The 18,053-nt window shown below is 40.7% G+C and overlaps 1 protein-coding gene across 4 annotated transcripts in view; it reads right to left on the reverse strand.

The window, feature by feature from the left end:
• Nucleotides 1-15,530, reverse strand: part of dnajc16 (DnaJ (Hsp40) homolog, subfamily C, member 16) — a 42,626-nt gene extending 27,096 nt beyond the window's left edge. For 2 of the 4 annotated variants that reach the window (XR_011883353.1, XM_072245208.1), the window contains exons 1-7: nt 15,406-15,530; nt 15,122-15,225; nt 10,939-11,097; nt 7,278-7,344; nt 5,140-5,473; nt 4,350-4,534; nt 1,510-1,614 (exon numbers count right to left, since the gene is read on the reverse strand). Coding sequence is in view for 3 of the 4 variants with exons in the window: in XM_072245208.1 (XP_072101309.1) it covers nt 1,510-1,614; nt 4,350-4,534; nt 5,140-5,473; nt 7,278-7,344; nt 10,939-11,097; nt 15,122-15,174 (903 nt within the window). In the remaining variant the exon portion in view is untranslated. Of the gene's footprint in view, nt 1-1,509; nt 1,615-4,349; nt 4,535-5,139; nt 5,474-7,277; nt 7,345-10,938; nt 11,098-15,121; nt 15,226-15,297 lie in introns of all 4 variants that reach the window. The other 2 variants (XM_072245209.1, XM_072245210.1) reach the window with 2 other exon arrangements.
• Between the last annotated feature and the right edge of the window lie 2,523 nt (nt 15,531-18,053).

Below are 18,053 nucleotides of genomic sequence, written 5' to 3' on the forward strand. Positions count from 1 at the left end.
CAAAATACTTAGAATATTACAGGGTGAAAGAGGGGGAGAAACTGACAGAGACAATGAAAGTGACTGAAATTTAAACCTACACTGAATAATACAGTGGATTCCGGTTAATTGGGGTAACTGCCTATTTGGGACAACTCTTAAAGAACAAAAACTAATCAAGAAAATAGCCAGAATTTTTGAGACACTATGCCGCTTAATTAGGATAGGAGACTGTTGCCAGTTTCTAACTAGCGTCAATCGCGAGCACTTGTGTAACCATTAAGCGTGAACATTTTTAAATAAAGTCAGTTGTGTGCTTACATTCACAAAGCAGTGACTTTTGTCACAGATAGTAGGCAAGAAATAAGTAGTAAGACAATTCAGAATTGTTTTTCTCACTGTAGTTTCAAGCATTCAGACTTCAACAAGTTAGGCACTATGAAAAATTTGAAGATATTGACAATCATTTAGAATGTTACAATGAAAATGAAGATTTAAAGGAAACAACAATCAAAGCATTGTATGAAAACAGTCCATTATCTTCACTAGGTGGCTGCGATAATTTTGTTCGTTTACAGTCAATCAAAAGAACACAACAGTGTACACTGGATTCCTCTGTCTATTTGGAACTAATAGTCTGATAGTACTATAGTAATATTGGTAGTGTTGTGATTTCTTCTGTATTTCATTTAAATATATAATTTATTACTCAGTTCAAATAGAAGTTTGTCTTTTTTTAAAAACACCCTTTTAAGCCAAAATGTAATGGTCCTGATGTGTCCCAATTAACTGGAATTCACTGTATTTGCAAAGGAGACAAACTAAGAGAATTAAGTGCATAATTTGAAAGGCATTTCCAAAGAGGAACTTCATTCAAAGGGAATAAATGTTGCATAGTCATTTTACATGTAGCAAGATTCAGAACTCTACAATAACAGCAAAAATCAAATAATTACATACTTGGCATGTTTATACATAATCCCAGGAGGAAAAAAAATTATTCATACTTATATCATTGACACAATTTTTTTCATACAGAAATGAACTGCCCCACTAATTGCAAGCAGTATGATCATATTCTGATCAGACTGCAAACTGATGTAGATCACATACACAGCACTCTACTGAATGTTCTATACATAATGTCTGGTAAAAGTTACTAAAATTAAAACTACTTAGATGTGCCTTAATGAGAAATTGACATCTGGATTCTAAATAGGCTCTCACATTATTACTGTGACAAGTTTCTTCAGCACTGTCCAACTTCAAATTCAAGAACACTCATGAAATGTGGTAAAACAATTTAGACTTAGACCTTTAAAATTAAAGCTTAGCAACACCCTTGCTTTTTAAAAGGGCCATGAAAATTCTACCATGGAAAAGAATTTCATTCAAACTTGTTCAAGATAATTAAAACATCAGTGAATTGATCACACAAATAAAAGTAATGTGCAACATAGCACTGTTTGGTGATACGCATAATAGCTCCATTATAGGCTACAATTCAGCAAACCACACAAAATAGATTACCTTGTACAACAGTGGCACTGCAGGTTTCTGGTGAAATATTAATGCATGTGGCTTGTTCTCTTGCTCCCAAGCAGACAGAAATTGTCCATAGTTCCTGTCGGTTATCTAAAAGTGAAATCCAAATATTTAGTTACACTCTACATTGTCCATCCTTCCATTTGTCCCCTAGCCATACAATTTGACCCTCTGTTAAGACCACTTTAATTTTAGACCATAAGATCTAGGAGCAGAATTTGGCCATTCAGCCCATTGAGTCTGCTCCACCATTTCATCATGACTGAATTACTATCCCTCTCAACCCTATTCCCCTGTCTTTTCGGCCTCATTCCCACTCCTCTTCAGTTTCTATTTGTTCTTGTTCTTTTTCTTGTGCTGTTGCTATATTGATTTTAGCCTGTACCCTATCACAGATATTCATTCTCTTCTCTCCATCCTTACCCCTTTCCTCTTTACAATTTAAAAGTATGCTTAGCACCTTGCTTTTCCATTTCTGATGGAAGTCCCAGCTTGAAACATAGACTCTGGTCCACTCATTAGATACTGCTTGACCAGCATTTGTTTTTATTTCTGTTAAAAGTCAACTACGTTTATTTAAATACGTAATTGAATGAACTAAATTTAAACTAACCGATCTATGAATAAATGGTCACTTCATTATCAAAGTTCCAATGATGTACTTACAAGCGCAAAGTTGGAGTTTCTCAAGTATTTCGCAGAATCTTATATCACAAACTGTAAGTAACTTGTATCATACTTTTGCTTTATTTTTCCCTCAAGTTTTCCTTTCCCAACCAATATCACAGCTGCTCATCATTGTGTATCATGTTTTTAAATTATGAAATGTCCATATAAAGAATATTCTAAACACATTTTTGGAGTCATCACTGACTAAAGCATTTAATAACATGAAGTATAGAAACTCTACCTTTAGTATACCAAAAAAAAATTGATGCTAAAGGATTAGGGCAGTCAAAGAGATGGGATTTTAAGGATTATGTTTCAAAGTTATATTAAAAGTAGCAAAGCAAGGTGTACCATATATATCAATATTAAAAATGTATAGGGCCTTGGAGTGCTGTGAACCTTAATTTAGGGATGATTAGGATGACCAGAGGTGAACAGGCAGATGTCTGAAGTAGACTGTAGGGCTGGAGGAGGCTGCACAGAAAGTGAGGAAGCAAGGCTTTGATGGGGGAGGGGGGGGGAGGAAAGAATGCAAACTAAGATAAGAAAGAGGAAAACCACTCCATAACCAGCAAGCAAGACTGGTCAGCATATACATAAGTGATGACTGAGCAGAACTTGGTGTGCATCAGGACCTGAGTGCAGCCCCGTAGCAGAGATCTGAATGCATATCATGGCTAAAATAAAACTTTCAGAATATTCATATCAAGGTGTAATAAAGAGGTGAGACACCAGGAAACTTCACAAGGGGAGAAGTTGGGAAAAAATGACTTTGGTGAAGGCACAGATTAGTATTCAAACATGAGAAAATCTGCAGATGTTAGAAATCCAAAGTAACAGACACAAAATGCTGGAGGAACTCAGCAAGCCAGTAAGCGTGTATGCAAAAAGAGTAAGCAGTCTACCTTTCAGGCCAAGCCCCTTCATCAAGACCAGAAAGGAAGGGGAGAAGTCAGTAAGAAGGTAGTCATAGTCATAGTCATACTCTATTGATCCCAGGGGAAAAGGTGGGGGGAGAGGAGGAAGAAGTACAAGGTGGCAGGTGATAAGGAAGGAAATAAGGTGAGGGTGGGAAACAGGAATTGGGAATGATGAAGGTGGAGGGGGCAATTAATTTCTATTTCCCATTCCGACATGTCAGTCAATCGCTTTCTTTACTGCTACGATGAGGCCACTCTCAAGCTGGAGGAGCAACATCTTATATTCTGTATGGGTAGCCTCCAACCTGATGGCATGCACACAGATTTCTTGAACTTCCAGTAATTGCCCCCACCCCCTGCCCCTCTACTTCACCATTCCCGTTCCCCCTCTCACCTCATCTCCTTACCTGCCCATCACCTCCCTCTGGTGCTGCTCTCCCTTCCCTTTCCTCCACGGCCTTCTGTCCTCTCCTATCAGATTTCCCCTTTTTCAGCCCTGTATCTCTTTCACCTATCAACTTCCCAGCTCTTTACTTCACCCCCTCTCCCTCCTTCACCTATCACCTAACACTTTGTACTTCTTCCTCCCCTCCCCCCACCTTCTTATTCTGACTTCTCCCCTTCCTTTCCAGTGTTGATGAAGGGTATTGCCCGAAACGTCGACTGTTTACTCTTTTCTATAGATGCTGCCTGTCTGTTGAGTTCCTTCAGCATCTTCTGTGCTGATTAGTCGACAAAACTCACTTCAAGTGTAAGACGCTGAACTGTCTGGTTCAGCTTTAGGAGGTGATGGAATCAGTGAACAGGGCCAGATTTTGTGCCTGAACAAAGTCACAAACTTTGATCTTCCCAGTCACTGGCTGAAAAAATTTCAAAGCAGTTTCATTCAGAAGGGCAATATAAGAGTAGAAAAAGTTGGCAGATCAAGAACAGTAAGAATGGATGGATTTCTTTTATCACAGACATTGATTTATTATTGTCACATGTACTGAAATACAGTGATAAAGTTTGCTTGTATGCTACCCACTTGTTACAAAGGACATGAAACCTGTTTCAGAACCATGGGAGCTTTGGAAACATGGCTGGTGGGTATCAACCATGAAATTCTGAGAAAACACTGTCACCTTTGGAATCATGGGGTCAGCAAATTATTGCACTTACAATTTTATATAAATGAGTGTATTATATAAAATCAGTGAATTCCCACTTCTTCCAGGTGATTGTTTAAAAACATACCAGATCCAGAAGCTTATTTGACAGAAGGTTTTCCACAAATTGCCTCAAATTTTCTTGAACAACAGCATTCTTAAAGAATGACACTCTTCCATTGATGACTCCCACTATTGTTGGGTGCTGATATACCCCAATCTGATTTAACAACTGCCGCTCATAACCTGAATCAATGACACCAATCCCAACACCTGAAAGGAAATCAAAAGCAAGATTATTTATGCACTGTGAACACTATCACTGTGCAAAAGAATACTTTTACCAAACCCCTTGTAACATACACCACTCCACCCGAAATCCATGATTTGTACTGCTAGTACAGGTACTGCGGTCCTGGGAGTGCTTTAACATTTTACATATATACAATGCTTCAGACATGCTGGTCAGCTTTGGGAAGATCATGAGAGCAGGACCTGATCTTGTCTCACCCAATGTAAGTTTACAGATGAGTTAACCATCCACAATTAGGAGCCAGATTAGTCAATTGCACTAGCTGCTAGAAGAGAATTTCTTAGCTTTAAATAGTTTTTTTTCTCATCAGAAATAGTTTTTGTTCTTTTCCATGCCTTGTGGTGCATCGGGTGACAACCTTACTGTTTCTTTAGCATTTTGTCTGTTTTTTTTCCCCAGGTCAAATTGCTAGCTCGATGCTCAACCCAAAAACGATGGAAAGTGTGCAAGGATCTAGCTGGATTTGAACCTAGAGCTCCTCACCTCAAAGTCTGGTGCAGATGCCACTACACCACTGCTGGTTTCATCAAATATAAGTTTCTAATGTATTCAGAGACCAACCTACCTAGAGGTTCAAGTTCCTGCACAACTTCCTTCCAGATTGGCTCAATGTGAATGCAGCTGAAACACCAGTCAGAAGTCACCTTAATGAGATAGGGCTTCTTATAGCTGTCTGGCACAACTTCATTCATGTACTGAGAGAAATGCAGTAAGTACTTGTCATCAAATGAGTCATGGGCAGAATTAAACTGAAAGTTAAAAACAGACTCATCGAAGAAGAAGCTGTCATATTTATGAAAACTCCGAAAGTGGTGCTGTGGTTGTTGGTGGTTTCCTGGCTGTCCATCAATATCTCCATATTTATCAAAATTCAACCTCTTCTCATCATTTGAAAGAATCTGAGCAAAGAAAAGAGCCAATTAGTTCATGCAGAGGGCACAACTTTCACTTAACTTTGCATAATCTATAATAATGATTCACTGCACATGGTCTTGACGCACCAGTTCCTGTCAGCTTCACCTGGGACTCTTTGACAACAACCAGTTGTTGATAACTGCGTTGCTCCAAAGAGCATTATATGAGTTCATTCTTACCCTTGGCCATTAGACTCTATAACGAGTCCGGGAAGTGATGACTCCCTCCTGTTAGACTGTTTGTGGTAACTTATTTTTTATTCTTTCTACTTTCTTCTCATATTTATATCTGTGCACTTGTAATGCTACTGTGACACTGTAATTTCCTTTGGGATCAATAAAGTATCTAAGCTCTTAGAGACACAAATTCAGGCTTGAAGGAGCTACATAGAGACTACAATGGAAAAAGTAAAACAAATATCACAAGTATCAGAAACTGAGTGCAAACATGATGTAATTTGAAATTTAAAAGAGAAAACACAAATATAAGCAGCAAAACATAAACGCAAGTGATTCTGCAGATGCCGCAACACACACACAAAATGCTTGAGGAGCTCAGGTCAGGCAGCACCTATGGAAATAAATAAACAATTGACGTTTCGGGCCGACACCCCTCCCCAGGACTGGAAAGGAAGGGGAAGGCACCAGAACAAAAAAGTGGGGGGATGGGAAGAAGCATGTATAGTAACAGCACAGGAAAGCATGCAAAAGATTAAATAAAATGCTGAATATTGTAATGGAAATTATTTTGGATGAAAAATTAAGGCACAATAAATCAAACAATTTAAAAGTATATGAAAGGAGAGACCTCTGAAAGCCTATACACAAATCTTCGAATGTGGTTAAACAAACTGAAAAGAATCTAAAATAAAATGCAATGCTTCATTACTAAGCAGTACACCTAGAAATTCAATTGCTTTCAGTTTCTGGGTCACTTCAGAAAAATTGATTCAGCACTTCCAACAAGGACTCACCCTCATGAATCAATGCAATTTCCATACCCGGAGCGTACGGAATTAAATCATTCCCCTTGGAATGCACTTTGTCAATCTTGCAAGTTCCCAATTTCCAGCTTTAACATTAAAACTGCTGCGTCTGGTTATGCACTCCCTCCCCTACAACACACTAAATGCCAAGCAACACACACAGAATGCTGGAGAAACTCAGCAGGCCAGGCAGCATCTCGGAAAAGAGTAAACAGATGACCTTTCAGACAGTGACTCTTCAGCAGGATGAAAGGTCTTGGCCCAAAACGTTGACTATTCACTCTTTTCCTTAGATGTTGCCTGGCCTGCTGAGTTCCTAGAGCATTTTGTGTGTATTGCTTGGATATAAACATTTTCCCGTGTTTGTGGCACGAAACACCAGTCATTTCCTTTTAATTCTTTTAATCCTTAATCAACCCAAAGCCCCCGTACTGTATCAGACCAAATACCAATCTTGTTTCCCATCCTTCTATTGTCCATCTCCAGAATCACTCCAAAAAACCTCGAGACAAGCCACAGGTACAAGTGAAAACCTTTCGCACGGGACCAACAACCAAAACTGCTTGCTCATTCTGCTTGCTGCTGCACTTCTTAGAGTGTGCTAGGATTTAAAGGCAAGTATTGAATAAAAGGTAAGAAATTATGATCAACCTTCATAAAACTGATTGGGCTTTAGACAATAAGGATGAGGCATGTTGCAATGACAATTATTTGGACTCCGCAATAGGATACATATGGATTGAACAAGTGGTTGAATAGTTGGTAAATGTAGTTCAGTGTGGGGGAATTTGAGTTTTTAGTACCTCATATGCCTTGCTAATCTGAATGAATTGATCTTCTGCCTTTGGGTCCTTATTCTTGTCAGGGTGCCTGAAGAGAGAAACAAAATCAGTAATGGATAAACATAAGATTCTCAACAATTGTATGATTAAAGTAATGATTAGGATAATAGGTTTTAATTTTAAAAAGTACTCCACTAGGCTAACAGAGAGCTCCAGTTAATATATTTACAGCAACCTTGACTGTATTTCACATTAACTGCAAAAACATGATTATGCTAATAAAATTTTCATATTTTTATGGTCTTCAAACTTTCTCTTAAAGTTTAAGTAATAGTTCAAGGTAAATTTATTATCAAAGCACATATATGTCATCATATACAACCCTGAGATTCATTGTCTTGTGGACATATTCAATAAATCTATAGAACAATGACCATAACAGAATCAATGAAAGACTGCGCCAACTGGGCATTCAACCAGTGTGCAAAAGACAACACACTGTGCAAATACAAAAACAAAGAAATAATAATAAATAAATAAGCAATAAATATTGAGAGCCTGAGATGAAGAGTCCTTGAAAGTGAGTCCATTGGTTGTGGGAACATTTCAATGATGGGGCAAGTGAAGTTGGGTGATGTTATTCCCCTTTGGGTCAAGGGCCTAATGGTTGAGGGGTAGTACCTGTTCCTGAACCTGGTAGTGTGAGTCCTGAGGCACTTATACGTTCTTCCTAATGGCAGCAGTGTGGTTAGAGCTTGGCCAGGGTGCTGGAGTTCCTTGATGAATGAAGCTGCTTTCTTGTGGCTTTCCTGTGACAGAGTTTTATGTAGATGTGCTCAATGGTGGGGAGGGCTTCACCTGTAATGGATTAGGCCATATGCACAACTTGTTGTAGGATTTTCCATTCAGGGGCATTGGTGTTTCCATACAAACTATGATGCAGCCAGTCAATATACTCTCCATTACACATTTATAGAAGTTTGTCAAGATTTTAGATGTCATGCTGAATCTTCACAAATTCCTAAGAAAGTAGAGGTGCTGCTGTGCTTTCTTCGTAAATGCACTTACTGGGTCCAGGGCACGTCCTCCAAATAAAAGCACCGAGGAATTTAAAGTTGTTGACCCTCTCTAACTTTGATCCTCTGATGAGAACTGGCTCATGGAATTTTGCTTTCCTTTCCTGAAGTCAATAACCAACTCCTTGGTCTTGTCGACATTAAACTGCTGTTATGACACCACTCAGCCAGATTTTTAAATCTCTCTTCTATATGTTGATTCCTCACCACATTTGGTTTGGCTTATTTGGAACATGGCCCAGTCATAAGTGTAAAGCGCGTGGAGCAGGGAGCTAAGCGCACAATCTTGTGGTGGACCTGTGCTGATGGAGATTGTGGAGGGGCTACTGTTGCCAATTCAAACTGACTGGGTTGTACAAGTGAGGAAATCGGGGATGCAATTGCACAAGAATAGGAGAAATGCTTCACAACAAAAATAAATCTCTGGACTAATGTCCGCCCATATACATAACTGTGTGGCCAGATTCTGCTCCAGTACCATCTACAAATGTGTAGATGATACCACCGTAGTGGACCGTATCTCAAACAAAAACAATGAGTTGGAGTCCTTACGTATAGAGAGCCTAGTAACATAGTGTCATGACAGCAACCTTTCCCTCACTATCAGCAACACACTCTAGTAGAGTGGATAGAGGAGAACCAGTGGATGTGGTATATTTGGATTTTCAAAAGGCTTTTGACAAGGTCCCACACAGGAGATTAGTGTGCAAACTTAAAGCACACGGTATTGGGGGTATAGAATTGATGTGGATAGAGAATTGGTTGGCAGACAGGAAGCAAAGAGTGGGAATAAATGGGACCTTTTCAGAATGGTAGGCAGTGACTAGTGGGGTACCACAAGGCTCAGTGCCGGGACCCTAGTTGTTTACAATATATATTAATGACTTAGACGAGGGAATTAAATGCAGCATCTCCAAGTTTGCGGATAATATGAAGCTGGGCGGCAGTGTTAGCTGTGAGGAGGATGCTAAGAGGATGCAGGGTGACTTGGATAGGTTAGGTGAGTGGGCAAATTCATAGCAGATGCAATTTAATGTGGATAAATGTGAGGTTATCTACTTTGGTGGCAAGAACAGGAAAACAGATTATTATCTGTATGGTGGCCAATTAGGAAAAGGGGAGGTGCAGCGAGACCTGAGTGTCATTATACACCAGTCATTGAAAGTGGGCATGCAGGTACAGCAGGCGGTGAAAAAGATGATGGTATGCTGCCAATCATAGCAAGAGGATTCGAGTACAGGAGCAGGGAGGTTCTACTGCAGTTGTACAAGGCCTTGGTGAGACCACACCTGGAGTATTGTGTGCAGTTTTGGTCCCCTAATCTGAGGAAAGACATTCTTGCCATAGAGGGAGTACAAAGAAGGTTCACCAGATTGATTCCTGGGATGGCAGGACTTTCACATGATGAAAGACTGGATCGACTAGGCTTATACTCGCTGGAATTTAGAAGATTGAGGGGGGATCTTATTGAAATATATAAAATTCTAAAGGGATTGGACAGGCTAGATGCAGGAAGATAATTCCCGATATTGGGGAAGTCCAGAATGAGGGGTCACAGCTTAAGGATAAAGGGGAAGCCTTTTAGGACAGAGGTGAGGAAAAACTTCTTCACATAGAGAGTGGCGAATCTGTGGAATTCTCTGCCACAGGAAACAGTTAAGGCCAGTTCATTGGCTATATTTAAGAGGGAGTTAGATATGGCCCTTGTGGCTAAAGGGATTGGGGGTATGGAGAGAAGGCAGGTACAGGGTTCCGAGTTGGAATATCAGCCATGATCATACTGAATGGCAGTGCAGGCTCGAAGGGCTGAATGGCCTACGCCTGCACCTATTTTCTATGTTTCTATGTAAAGGAAGTGGTCATTGAATTCTGGAAGTGAGGAGGTGCACATGCTTCTGTCTACATCAATAGCATTGACATTGAGAGATTCAAGTTCTGAGGAGTGAACATCACCAACATCTTGTCTGGTCCATTTATATTGACCCTACTGCCAAGAAGATCCACCAGTGCTTGTACTTGCTCTAGAGGCTAAAAAAAAATGCATGTCTCCTTTGATCCTCACTAAATTTTAACCAATGCACTACAGAGAGCACCTTATCCAGAAGTATTGGAGTTGATCATGGCAACTGCTCTGCCTGTAACCCCAAGAAACAGCTCAGCACATCACAGAAATCAGCTTCACCTCCAACGGACTCTGTCTACACTTCTCACCGCATTGGTAAAACAGCCAGCATTTTCAAAACATAATCCAGCTCAAACATCCCCTCTTCCCTCCCACTGGGCAAAGGATAGAAAGGCTGAAATCACACGTTTCAAGGATGGTTTCTGTTGCACTGTTATCAGACCACTGAACAATTCCTGGATTATTGATATCACAATCTACCTCATTATGACCTTGCATTTTATTGTCTACCTGCACTGCAATTTCTCTACAACTGTAACAAGTTATTCAGCACTCTGTTCCTGTTTTACTTTGTACTACTTATGTACTGTCGTATTTAATCTGTATGAAATGCAACACAAGTCCTTCATTGTACCTTGGTTTAGGTGACAATAATAAACACATTTACCACCCCATTACAACCAAGGTTCAGTCAGAAACTCACCATTCCCGAGCCAGCTGCTTATAAGCTTTCTTTATTTCTGCTTGGGTTGCAGTTCTTCCAACTCCCAGTAACTTGTAGGGGTCAAATTCTATTCCAACCAGGAGAGGGATGTTTAACAGGAAGATTAGAATCACTAGTAATCTTGCAAAAGCAGCCATTCTAGAAACATTCAAAAATTGTGATATAAAGTATTAAAGATTTGTACTGAAAGCCAAGAGTAAAATGAACATAAAAATTAAAAGATAAACTCTTTCGTACTTTACTGTTTCCAATCCGGGTCCAAGGACCCCTTGCTTAATGAAATCATTCCATGGCTTAAAAAGGTTGGGAACTCCTGTTCTAAATCATTTTGAAGGAAAGTATCTGCCTTAATGAAAAATAATGTGGCCTCAAATATTATACTTACTGTATAAAATTTCAAAAAAATCAATATTTCATGCATTAACACTTCATGATAACTTATGCCTGTTGCTGCTCTTCAGTTGAAAAAACCATAACCAAGAATAGTAAGAAGCATCAGCCACCTATTCACAGCAAACCACTTATTTACAACTATTTTAGTCTTAGTCATAGTCATCTTTATTGATCCCTAGGGAAATCGGTTTTCGTTACAGTTGCACCATAAATAATTAAATAGTAATATGTAATTTATTGGTTTCTGTTACAGTTTTCATTCTTAGAAATAACCATTATTGCTAATTGTAACTTTCTACTAAGATAGTGTATTATCTAAGAAAACGTAGAAACATAGAAAAGCTACAGCACAATATATGCTGTGCTGAACATGTACTTACTTTAGAAATTACCTAGGGTTACCCATAGCCCTCTATTTTTCGAAGCTCCATGTACTTGTCCAGGAGTCTCTTAGAAGACCCTATAGTATCCGCCTCCACCACCGTTGCCGGCAGCCCATTCCACACACTCACCACTCTCTGTGTAAAAAACTTGCCCCTGACATCTCCTCTGTGCGTACTTCCAAGCACCTTAAACCTGTGCCCTCTCGTGTTAGCCATTTCAGCTCTGGGAAAAAGCCTCTGACTATCCACATGATTAATACCTCTCATCATCTTATACACCTCTATCAGGTCACCTCTCATCCTCCGTCGCTCCAAGGAGAAAAGGCCGAGTTCACTCAACCTGTTTTCATAAGGCATGCTCCCCAATCCAGGCAACATTCTTGTAAATCTCCTCTGCACCTTTTCTATAGTTTCCACATCCTTCCTGTAGTGAGGTGATTAGAACTGAGCAGAGTACTCCAAGTGGGGTCTGACCAAGGTTCTACATAACTGTAACATTACCTCTCAGTTCCTAAACTCAATCCCACAGTTGATGAAGGCCAATGCACCGTATGCTTTCTTAACCACAGAGTCAAGCTGTGCAGCAGCTTTGAGTGTCCTATGAACTCGGACCCCAAAATCCCTCTTATCCTCCACACTGCCGAGAGTCTTACCATTAATGCTACATTCTGCCATCATATTTGACCTACCACATTGAACCACCTCGCATTTATCTGGGTTGAACTCCATCTGCCACCTCTCAGCCCAGTTTTACATCCTATCAATGTCCTGCTGTAACCTCTGACAGCCCTCCACACTATCCACAACACCCCCAACCTTTGTGTCATTAGCAAATTTACTAACCCATCCCTCCACTTCCTCATCCAGGTCATTTATAAAAATCATGAAGAGAAGGGATCCCAGAACAGATCCCTGAGGCACACCACTGGTCACCAGCCTCTATGCAGAATATGGCCCATCTAAAACCACTCTTTGCCTTCTGTGGGCAAGCCAATCCTGGATCCAAAAAGCAAGGTTCCCTTGGATTCCATGCCTCCTTACCTTCTCAATAAGCCTTGCATAGAGTACCTTTCAAATGCCTTGCTGAAATCCATATACATCTATAGCTCTACCTTCATCAATGTGTTTAGTCACATCCTCAAAAAATTCAATCAGGCTCATAAGACACAACCTGCCTTTGACAAAACCACGTTGACTATTCCTAATCATATTTGGCCTCTCCAAATGTTCACAAATCCTGCTTCTCAGGATCTTTTCCATCAACTTACCAACCACTGAAGTAAGACTCAATGGTCTATAATTTCTGTAACCCTCCTTTATATTTGGCTACTTTGAAAAAGTTATAATGGTTCATAGTTTAATTAAACTGGCACCCAAGAAAATGTATGTTGGTATAGTGCATTAGGGGGATTAACAATTAGATCCAAAGTTACAGAGATGAGTATTGTTTCACAAGTACAAAATAGCCTTCTAAAGTTAATTCTCACATTACACTAATAAGTGTTGGAAGGATATTCAATAGCAGAACTATGGCCAATTCTTTTTACAAAAGTTCATAAAATGACACTTTTCAGAAATGTACAATTAACTTAGTCAGCCAATTCATATGGAGTTGATGTTAAAGCCTGGGTACATTTCAGGACAATGTCTCATAGTCATAATCACAGACCACTGCAGCATAGAAACAGATCCTTTAGCCCCTCTAGTCCATGCTGAACTATCGTTCTGCCTAGCCCATCGACCTGCACCCAGAGCATAGCCCTCCATAAGCTTCCCATCCATGAAACTATTCAAATTTCTCTTAGATATTGAAATCGAACCCGCATCCACCATTTGCTCTGGCAGCATATTCCACACTCTCACCAAACTCTGAGAGAAGGAGTTCTCCCTCATGTTTCCCTTAAACATTTCACACTTCAATACTTTTGGGACATTTCGGGCGCCACTGTTAGCCTGAAGCTATTATAGCTAGGGGCATTACAGATTTCGGAGCTGAGTTCCAGTATCATTCTGCAAAGATCTCCCCGTGGAATGCGTGGGCTTTCCCCCGATGCTTTGGTCTCCTCCCACAGTCCAAAGATGTACCAGGTAGGTCAACTGGTCATTGTAAATTGTCCCCTGATTAGGTTAGGGTTTGTCAGGGGTTGCTGGGGTGGCGTGGCTCAAAGAGTCAGTAGTGCCTACCCTGTGCTGTATCGCTAAATAAATAAGTCTTTCACCCTTAGCCCATGAACTCTAGTTATAGTCTCACCCAACCTTAGTAAAGACCTGTTTGCACCTATACCCCTCATTATTTTGTATACATCAATCAAATCTCTCATTCTCTTACGCTCCAGGAAATGAAGTTCTAACTTATTCAACCTTTCCCTACAACACAGAATCTCAGGGCTCAACTGAACTCTAGATAAACAGTTATCAAGAGTGCCGGATACAGATCTGATTCCTATTTTGCTCCATGTGAATTTTGCCAAGAATTTAGCACAAGGGTGAGAAATCCTGTCTCACCAACAAAACAAAAAATGAAAAAGGTCGGAGCACTTACCCAGCGGATATGACAAATAAACTCTTCTAGGGATTCCAGTTGGATACAGGTATCAATTTTAACCAACATTTCAATTTCAAACTCTGCCATCTTCACCAAGGATAATCCTAGGCATGTCTAGTCCAGTGGTATTTACACCCCGTCATCCGTCCCTCCTGATTGGTTAGTCCTCATCCAATCAGATTTCTACTGTTCCACCTTGTCTACAATTGAATTCCACTTCTTGCTTAGAGTGAGACCTTTGTCTTTGTTAAAATTCTTTTCCTCTAGTTTTATTTCAATGGCTTCTTCTACCAGGCCATCCCAAAATCCACTGGCATGGCACAGTAGTTTTGTGGCATCCTATGGTCATTGAATGCAATGTTCTGCTACAGCCAATTTTTCCAGGTAAACTCAAACAGATAAACCTCCTGTACTCCATGAGTTTGCCATTGAAAAGTCAGTTAAAATCCTGGCTAGAAGCCCAAGAAGAGTTTAAAAGACAAGATAATTGCATACACATCTATGTTATTCTCAGATCATCCAATAAACTAGGGACTGCACTTCAAAAAGAATGATACAGAATGGAGGCCTAAAGGCTTTATCCCCTTCTAGGTAATTCTACATCTAAAACATTTAGATTACAGGGACAGAGGTTCTGAATGACTGAGCAAGACCGATGAAGACTCCTGGTTTCTTTCCAATCAGCACTGTTAGGTTATATTACCAAGGATGACAGTAACTCAAATAGCATTTGAGCTGGGGAAAAGGGAAACAAACTTGCTTGTGGCGTCGAGGTTAGGGGCTTGGAGGGTTCAGCGGTATTAATCCTTCAAGGTCAGTAAAGAATTCTGTGCATACTCACATTCTAGCCTCACACAAGATGAAAGGCCATATTGACAAAATGCCATAGAGCATGCAGAACCCATTGATCCGTACTCCAGCTTCCAGCAGAGAAGGGAAAGAAATCTGTAGGAAAATTCCCGGGTCATTAAAACGGCAAAACGTTATCAACCAGTTATGTCACAAAAATACACCTACTTTGATACACCAGGCCGATTCATTGCCCTATCGCCGGTTTCCCAGGCCTGTATATTGCCCCATTGCGGTTTAATGTCACTCTGCCAGCTGTGTACCGGTCTGATTTACCTCTCGCAGCGGTCGCACCTTCGAGCCACAACCGGGGGCTACAACAAACGTTCACGTTTCTCATTGACTGAACAGCAAGGCCGCAGCGTCGGCGCCCGTCTCGCCAACGCCAACTTCCGGTTTGGTGGCCGTCGCTTCCCGACTCGCTCCAGCCCGTTGCCATGGTTTTGAAACCTACGTCAAAACAAAGGCCCAGAGCTGTCGGAGCGGGAAGTATAAAGCAGCAGCAGACGAGTCGTTCTGGTTTTCGGAGGGTATGGTCGTGCTGTGATTAGTTCTCGGTCTTGACATCTGTTGTAGGCCAGACATTCTAATTGAGATTGGACAAGTGTTGAGACTGCAGGGTCTCGGCCTGTGCGAATATATTTCATATGGATTCCTGTCCATGTTGGGGTTGAAGGAAACGAGGTGGCAGGCATTCTTGCCATGCAATCACTTAAAATTAAGTATATAAATGTAGTGGTGCCTTTGCGGAAGGAGGAGATGAAAGTCATAATTAAGTCTATTCAATCACTGTGGAAACTAAGTTGGGATAAGGAAACGAAAGGACGACATTTATATCATCATTATCAGGTGCCGTGCCCAGTTTGAGCTTTGACTGCCATGGCCCACACACTCCTGTTTTGGGTCAAGTGGATCAATTCATTGATATTCATTTCCAGTTCTCTGGCTGCTGTCTCCATCATTATTTGTCTTTGTCTTCCTCTTGCTTTCTTCCCTTCAATCTTTCCCATAATTATCGTGCATTCTAACTCCTCTTTCCTAATCACATGTCCAATGAAGTTACGTTGCCTTTTCATGATCTCAAACGTTATTTCTCTTTTTGTGCTTGCTCTGTTCATGACATCCTCGTCAGATATCTGTTTCGTCCATGATATTCTTTCCATCCTCCTCAAAAACCACATCTCTGTTGCTTCAATTCATTTCCTCGTGTTACTAGATATTGTCCAAACATTCTGAGCCATATAACATAACTGGATAAACGTAATATTTCAGTACTCTGAGGCAGGTTGTCATGCCTAGATAAGTATTGGTCAGTATACTCTTCATTCTCGTAAAGGTGTCTTTTGCCATCCCTATTCTTCTTTTGATGTCCATGTCACACCTGCCATCTGATGTCACCCAGCTTCCTAAGTAGCAAAAGTAGACATTTATATAAAACTATATGAAATGGGGATCCAAATGGGAGCTGGGTATAAAAGGAAGGAAGAATTTATCCTTAGAGAAAATCTGCAGATGCTGGAAATCCAAGGCAACACATGCAAAATGCTGGAGGAACTCAGCAGGCCAGGCAACATCTATGGAAAAGAGTAAACAGTTAATGTTTTGGGTTGAGACCTCAGCAGAACCTGATGTGTGTGTTGCAAGAAGTTATACTTGCATGTTTATAAATTAGACATACTCGTCATCATCATTTTTTGCCATGTTGTATGACATGGGCAATCATGCTCTTATCTATGACCATGATCGTTCTTGGCAAATTTTTCTGCAGAAGTGGTTTGCCATTGCCTTTTTCTGGGCAGCGTCTTTACAAGATAGGTAACCCCAGCCGTTATCAGTACTCTTCAGAGATTGTCTGCCTGGTGTCAGTGATGCATGACCAGGACCTGTAATATTGCATCAGCTGCTCATACGACTTTCCACCATCTGCTCCCATGATTTCACGTGACCCTTATTGAGGGCTTAAACAGGTAATACATCTTGTTCAAGGGTGACCTGCAGACTAGTGGAGGGAAGGAGCACCTTACAACTCCTTTGGTAGAGTCGCCTCTCCACCCTGCCACCCAATTAGACATACTAGGGTGAATAATTCCCTGTTCAGAATTAATATGCATGACCCTAGCATTTGTAGGGAATGCACTTGTCAAGATACAGTGCAACATATATTGTTTGAATGAAGTTACGATGAGGTGCAGGGGAAACATCTAACTAGTAAAATTGAGATCTTTGGGACAGACACAGTTTAACAAGGAATGTTTGTTAGGATGTAATGTATCTAAGTGCGTATTTGACTTTCTGAAAAGCATTAGATTTTTTGATATTCTTTGAGCTTTCTGTGGGGAAATTTCATAGGTATACTTCCTGCCTCTGCTCCACACTCCAACTCAGTAGGTGGCAGTAATGCACCTTATGCCAACCGCCATTAAACTTTACAAGAAGGAGGAAGAGGTATGGTTTGGCCATTCATCAGTTTTGTTCCAAAGAGTTTACAAACTGGTGCTTATCAGAACAATGCAAGATTATGCTGGGAGAAAAAGTCTAATTAGACCATCTCCTTGCAGTTTGGATAAAAGGTTATTGACCTCATATCAACTCTGCAGTCACTATAGATGCTAACTGACTTTGCACGTGGCCAAGTGTTAAGACGTTCGTCTAGTTACCTCAAGGTCGCTAGTTCGAGCCTCAGCTGTGGCAGCGTGTTTGTGCCCTTGAACAAGGCACTTAATCACACATTGCTCTAGTCTGTGAGAGGAGTGGCGCCCCACACAGACTTCCAATCTGCGCCTTGTAAGGCATGAAAATGCTCGATGCAGGCCTCTCAGGGTCTGAGTCGACATTCCCTCCCCCCCTTGCTGGGTAATCTTGGTCACATTTCTTATCTAAACCACCCTTTAATCCCTTCAATGAGCTCCTGATGTGTTCTTAAC

This window comes from Mobula birostris, chromosome 27 (genome assembly GCF_030028105.1).
Source record: "Mobula birostris isolate sMobBir1 chromosome 27, sMobBir1.hap1, whole genome shotgun sequence".
NCBI lineage: Eukaryota > Metazoa > Chordata > Chondrichthyes > Myliobatiformes > Myliobatidae > Mobula > Mobula birostris.